The sequence below is a fragment of the Chrysochloris asiatica genome, unplaced genomic scaffold (assembly GCF_000296735.1).
Source record: "Chrysochloris asiatica unplaced genomic scaffold, ChrAsi1.0 scaffold00097, whole genome shotgun sequence".
Taxonomy (NCBI): Eukaryota; Metazoa; Chordata; class Mammalia; order Afrosoricida; family Chrysochloridae; genus Chrysochloris; species Chrysochloris asiatica.
In genome coordinates this window covers 8,260,689-8,267,291 of record NW_006408615.1, presented here as the reverse complement: position 1 = coordinate 8,267,291, position 6,603 = coordinate 8,260,689, and the positions used below count along the sequence as shown (strand labels likewise).

Here is a 6,603-nt window from a genome sequence, read left to right as displayed (position 1 = left end):
TGGGGAGGACTCGCTTCTGAGTTTTCTGACTGCGCTGTGCGCCCCCACCTCCCAGGCACGCTCACCTTCCGGAAGTCAGCCACAGTCAGGAACCCCGTCCCGCCCTCATCATAGGTTTTGAAGGTGCGCCGCATAGGACGCCAGCAGTGCACGATTTTGGGCTGAATCCGCAGCAAAGCGGAGTAAAAGGAAGAGGTCTCCACACCAGCTTCTTTCTGGAAAACAACAGGGTTCCTGAGCGCCCTCCTTCAGGGTCAGAGCTCTGGCCCCACTGGCTCTCAGTCTGGGATGGATTGGGGGAGCAGAGTTCATCTTAACCCCGTCAGCACCATCCCTGATCATTACAGGTCTGTGTGTGTGAAGGTGGTTGTTTAAAACATGATGTCATTGAGGGCTCCCTGCCCTGCCCTCACAGAGACCCTGAAGGGTGCAAATGGTGAATGCATTCCACTGCTAACTGAAAGAAAAGCCGGCAGTTCCACCCAGAGGTACCTGGGAAGAAAGGTCTGGTAATCTTTAAAAAAAAAAAAAAATCAACCTCAGAAAACCTCATGGAAGCACATTGTTACTCTGACACACAAGAGGCGGCTGTGCAAAGGAGTCCACTCAACACCACGGCCAGTGGTTGGTTCCTGCCCCTGCAACCAGTGAAGACAGTCCATCTGTTTATCCCCATTTTATGGATTGAGAAATGGAGGCTCAGGGAGGTGGAGGCAGAATCGAAGCTCTGTTTGACTCCACACGGAGGGCACACTTGTTGCTGTTGCTAAGTGTTAAGTTGCTTCTAACTTACAGTGACCCTGATAGGGTTTCCAAGGAGCGGCTGGTGGGTTTGAACCACCAACCTGACGTTAGCAATGCAGTGCTTATCCTACAGCTCCACACAAGGAGGACACGCTAGCTCAGGAACTTGAAGAGAGGAGGTCAGACAGCTACCTGGCCAGTTTCAACATAGTTTGAGAGGAAAAGAGCGATTTTTCAGTGTGGGTCTTATAGTAGGTTATGATAATGAACACCTTAAATTTTTTTCTAAGGGTTGTAATCATATCTAGCAATTAGACAGCACACTGCACTGTGATGATTTCATTTAGATGCTATCAGATCGAAAGGAAGATGATTTCTCGCCCTAATGCATGCCTGAATAGCACAGGGTGAACTGTGGCAGTGAGGTGTGACTTATTTTGGGAGAGTTAACACAGAATTAAACTGCTTTCAAGTTTTACACCATTTAGCCCCAATGATGGACACTCACCAGGTACTCCATGGCGTTGTGAGCGGCCAGTGTTTCCGGTCAGCCCTGCCCATCCATCCTTAGGGGAGGAATGGGTGCCCTGCCCACTCGCTTGTCTTAGGATAAGTCCAGCTGGGAAAGGTCCCCATCCCAACACAGTGCAACAGATCTGCCGAGGGAGCCCACGCCTCTGACTCTGACATTGCAGGGCAGGGTAGGGGCCAAACTGTCCTCCCTAAAGGGAGGTCTTTCTGGTGAGAAGGTTGAGAGAACTCCCCAAACCACTAGCAAAGTTTCCCATTAGCTTCTCTCTGGAAGGCAGGGGGCTTGGGTACCGTTTCACTGCACTGTGCAGCTACTGCTCATCAGTCAGGAGATACTTGCGTGCTGTTACGACACGGAGCTTCCAGACTAAGGCTAAGAAAAAAGACCTGGCAATCTACAAAAAAAAATCAGCCTACGTAAACCCTGTGGATCACAACAGTCTGATCTGCCATTGGTTAAGGGGATGATACAGAACTGGGCAGTACCTGGCACTGCTCTGCGTGGGATCACTGTAAGCTGGGGAATGACTTGACGAATGTTAACAACCCCAAGCACAGTTAGGGGGCCTTGGCAGCCAGAGGGGACCTGGGCAGAGCTGGCACAGGGCTGCCCCACTCTCTCCCAGAAAGCTGTGGGGCTGTCTTGAAGCTTCGAGATGACGTCCAGTGTGAGGATCTGCTGATGGAAAGGCCGGGACGCCCGAGCTGTGGGCTGAGGCCTAGATGCACTGGGAGCCTGCTGTCCCGGAGCCTCGGTAGCTTCCACAGTGTAATATCACCCAGCTGGGCGGTCCTCCAGGGCCAGTGGGCGGCCTGCTGAGGGCGGGCAATGTGTATGCACACAGGGAAGGACTGGGAGGGGGAACAAGGGGACATTGGTCACCCTCCACCACATTAAAGCCCACAGAGCCCTTGCCTCATTAATGGTGGGAAGGGGGAGGACTGAGACCTCGAGAGGCAGAAAAAGCGGGGCACTTTCAGGAACTTCTCCACTTGTCAGGGCCCCGGAAAGATCTGAGGACAGCAGTCTTTCCCCGGATGTAGAAAACCCCGCTAGCAGAAGGACTTTTCCCACGCTCCATTTCTCTCCCCCCTTCATGCTTGCTCCTGCTTGTCTAGCTAGAAACACCACCAAGAGGGTCCGTGACTGGGCACAACACGCTAAATGTAACTGTGTGGAGGCTTTCAGCAGGGACTACACTATGTTGGCTGGATGAACCCATTCCGTCACCTTAATTGTTGCCTGAGGGAATGCAGCAGGGATGAGGGGCAGGGAGGGCGGTCCCCCAGCTCTGTCCCACCAGCTGGTCCCACCTGAGTTGAGGGTGAATGGATTTAGCTTTGTTCCTCAGCTCCGTAATTCCAGTTACCCATTATTTAATTCAGTACATGACATTCAAGGCTACTTATGAACAAGGAAATCAAAAATGCTTTAGTATCCTGTTTGGGGAAGACTCGAGAAAGGGGAGTTGGTGGAAGACTGTGGCTGACCTGGGCAGGGGTGGGAATTAGAAAAACATGAACGGCTGAGATGCGAAGTGCAGACACCTAGACTAGAGCATTCGGCTGCTATGGGAGTGTCTTTAGGCTCTCGTTCTTCTTCATAGAAACAGAAGATTGTACGTAGACCAAAGGCCCTGGGTGTAGTCTATGAAGAAAGATGACCAGACACTCCAGAGGGTCTGACCCTGCATGCATGCCTAAAGGATGAGCACATTTGGACCAGTAAGAGTAATCATTACATTCGTGTTGACATCAGCAATGCACAACTGGGCTAGGATGTCAGCTGGCCCATCCCCACTCCCCGCAGCTTTGTAGGAGTGGCTGATGCTGGATCTGACTGTTTATCCTCCGATGTTTCAGGGTCACCTGAGAACCTGGGATCTAGTCTCTTGGGTCCCAGTCTGGGGTTTCTAGACCTTAGAGGTTCTAGAAAGCAAGAAAGTAAGTATCTGAATTCTGTTCAAGGATGGAAGTGCCTAAACAGTGTCTAGTGGTCAACATCCAAGATGGCGACCTGATCTTGACCCACAAACCCTGACCTCTAGGGCCCTCCACATCCTGAGAAGCTGTCCGGTGCTTGAGTTGGTTTTAAAGCAAAGAAAGAAATGAGACATTGAAGGGCGGCGTGGCAAAGTCCTGTGTGTGGGGAGACTCTCTGAGCAGGCGTTGGGTGGGGAGGTGGTCGCTGGAGGGAGGGAAGGACAGGTGACAGGCAGATTGGATGGGCTGACTGAGAACCAGGGAGTCCTTGCTGGAGGCAGAGCTGGACTGGGCTCTCTCTTCTAGAGGTGCTGGGCACCCTTCTGCAGCTGTGAAGCCCTGTGCACCATGAATTGAGCTAAAAGAGAGCATTTCCCAGCAGACGCGGCCAGCGAGGGCACCACTCACTCACCATTCTGTGTGCATTCTGGATTTTCATCCTCTGCATCAGCGACGTCTCCTTCGCTTTCAGCAGGAGGATACAGCTCTGGATGAAGTCACAGTAGGCAAATGTGCCGTTGTTCTTCAGGTCGTACTTGGTGATGAGCTGTTGGCTTTCTTCTTTGCTTATGTCCAGATGGAACTTCTCCACAATCGCTAGAAACAAGAGTCCCAGTTCAGTGATGGTCATTCATCCGTCTGTCTATACACCCACTGTTTTGTTTACGCATCCACCCAACATTTGCTGGGGCGTTTTCTTGGCTCTAGGTCCTGGCCGCCTGGGACTGGCAGTGGCAAGAAGGGCAGGTATGGCAGGAGTTGTAAGGAGGGTGACCCCAGCCTTGTTCAGCTGATGCTGTCCCAGCTTTGTGTGATTACATGGTCATAACGCTGGACACACAGGGTGCTGTGGGGCATGACACTGAACAGGCAGAGAGAGTGGCTGGGGGTGTGGGGTGTGGACAGAAGCCCCCAGAGCAGAGGCTGGGGTCAGGGCAGTGTCAGTGCGGGGAACTGGAAGGTTCTATGTGTTTATGTGGGAGGCCGGTAGGGCCAGGTTGCAGACCCTTGTTGGCCCCTTTAGGGGATTCTGAGTTGGCCTCTGAAAATGTTTTTCTCCACTGGGGTTTGGAGGCACAGGGCACAGGTCTATTCTAAAACCCAAAACCCACTGCTGTAGAGATGCTGACTCACAGTAACCCTACAAAACAGAGAACTGCACTTAGGGTTTCTGGGATTGTAAATAATTATGGGAGCAGACAACTACATCTTTCTCCTGAGGAGCGTTTAGAGGGTTTAAACCGCCCACTTTGTGGTTAGCTGCTGGATGCTTAACCCATGGCACCACCAGGGCTCCTTAAGGGTCTGTGGTTGTTTTTGTTGTTAAGTGTTGTCGAGTTGCTTGAGTATTGTCAGATGTAGTACCAGAAGAAGAACCCCTCAGGTTGGGAGGTATTCAAAATACGACTGGGGAAGAGCTGCCCCCTCAAAGTATTGCTGACTGTGATGTCACAAATGGAGTAAAATCCTCGGGACCTTCATTTGCTGACGGGGCACAACTCATATGAGGAGAAACAACTGTAAACATCCATTCATAATAGGAACACGGAATGTACAAAGTATGAATCTAGAAAAATTGGGCAATGTCTAAAATGAAACGGAACACACAAGCATCGATATCCTAGGCATTAGTGAGCTGAAATGGACTGGTATTGGCCATTTTTAATCTGACAATCACATGGTTTCCTATGCCAGGAATGACAAACTGAAGAAGAATGGCATTGCATTCATCATCAAAAAGAACATTATCAAGATCTATCTTGAAGTACAATGCTGTCTGTGATAGGATAATATCCATACACCTACTATAAGGAAAACCAGTTAATAGCACTATTATTCAAATTTACTCACCAACCTCCAAAGCCAGTGATGATGAGATTGAAGAATTCTACTAACTTCTTTATTCTGTAATTGATCAAACATGGAATCAAGACATATTGATAATTACTGGTGATTGGAATGCAAAGGTTGGAAACGATGCTAGAGGTCAAATGGTAGAATTCTGCAAGACGAATGCCTTCTTCATTGCAAATACCATTTTCAAACAACATAGAAGACAACTACACACATGGAACCCACCATATGGAATACACAGAAATCAAGCAGATTGTGAAACAGGCTATTAATTTCTTATATGCAAGTTCAGACTGAAGCTGAAGAAAACTAGAACAAGTCCATGAGAGCCAAACTATGACCTTGAACATATCCCTCCTGAATTTAGAGATCATCTGAAGAACAGATTTGATGCATTAGACACTAAAGACCGAAGACCAGAAGAGTTGTGAGATGACATCAAGAATGTCATACAGGAAGAAAGCAAAAGGTCATTAAGAAAACAATAAAGAAGGAAAAGACCAAAATGGATGTCAGAAGAGACTCTGAAACTTGCTCTTCAGCATAGAGATGCTAAAGCAAATGAAAGAAGTGAGGAGGTAAAAGAGCTGAACAGAAAATTTCAAAGGTCAGCTCGAGAACACAAAGTCAAATATTATAATGAAATGTGCAAAGATTCAGGGTTATAAAACCAAAAGGGAAGAACTCACTCAGTATTTCTCAAGCTGAGGGAACTGAAGAAAAAATTCAAGCCTAGACTTTTGTTATTGAAGGATTCTATGGATGCGAAAGCTGGACAGTGAATAAGGAAGATCGTAGAAGAATTGATGCCTTTGAGTTGTGGTGTTGGAAGAGAATACTGAAAGTGCCGTGGACTGCCAAAAGAACCAATAGATCTGTTTTGGAAGAAGTGCAACCAGAATGCTCCTTGGAGGCCAAGATGGCTAGGCTTCGTCTCTCACACTTTGGACACATTGTCCGGAGAGAACAGTCGCTGGAGAAGGATGTCATGCTGGCTAAGATGGAGGGTCAGAGAAAAAGAGGAAGACCCCCAACGAGATGGATCAGTTAGGTGACATCATTGATGACGTCAAGTGTGGCGGCGGGAGTGAGGTTGGCCCAGGATGGGACATTGTTTCATTCTGCTGTGCATGGGGTCACTATGAGTTGGTTCCGACTCAATGGCACCTGACAACAACAACATGGGTAAAATATCGAATAATCAGAAAGCATCAAAAGAAGATGTAAGGAATTCACAGTCACTGTATCAAAAGGAAATGGTCTATGTTCAACCATTTCAAGAGGTAACATATGATCAAGAGTCAATGATACTGAAGGAACAAGACCAGGGTGCACTTAAGGCAAAGAACAAGGCACCAGGAATTGATGGAATAAAAACTGAAATCTTCCAACAAAGTGAGGCGGCACAGGAGGCACTCACTCATCTCTGCCAAGAAAATTGGAAGACAACTGTCTGGTCAACTGACTGGAAGAGATCCATTGTTGAGGACC

At 48.5% G+C, this 6,603-nt stretch overlaps 1 protein-coding gene across 1 annotated transcript in view; it reads right to left on the bottom strand.

The window, feature by feature from the left end:
* EFCAB6 (EF-hand calcium binding domain 6) overlaps nucleotides 1-6,603 on the bottom strand; it is a 322,393-nt gene that overhangs the window by 2,809 nt on the left and 312,981 nt on the right. The window contains 2 exon segments of the mRNA XM_006866905.1: nucleotides 66-215; nucleotides 3,671-3,855. Of these exon segments, the coding sequence (XP_006866967.1) occupies nucleotides 66-215; nucleotides 3,671-3,855 (335 nt within the window).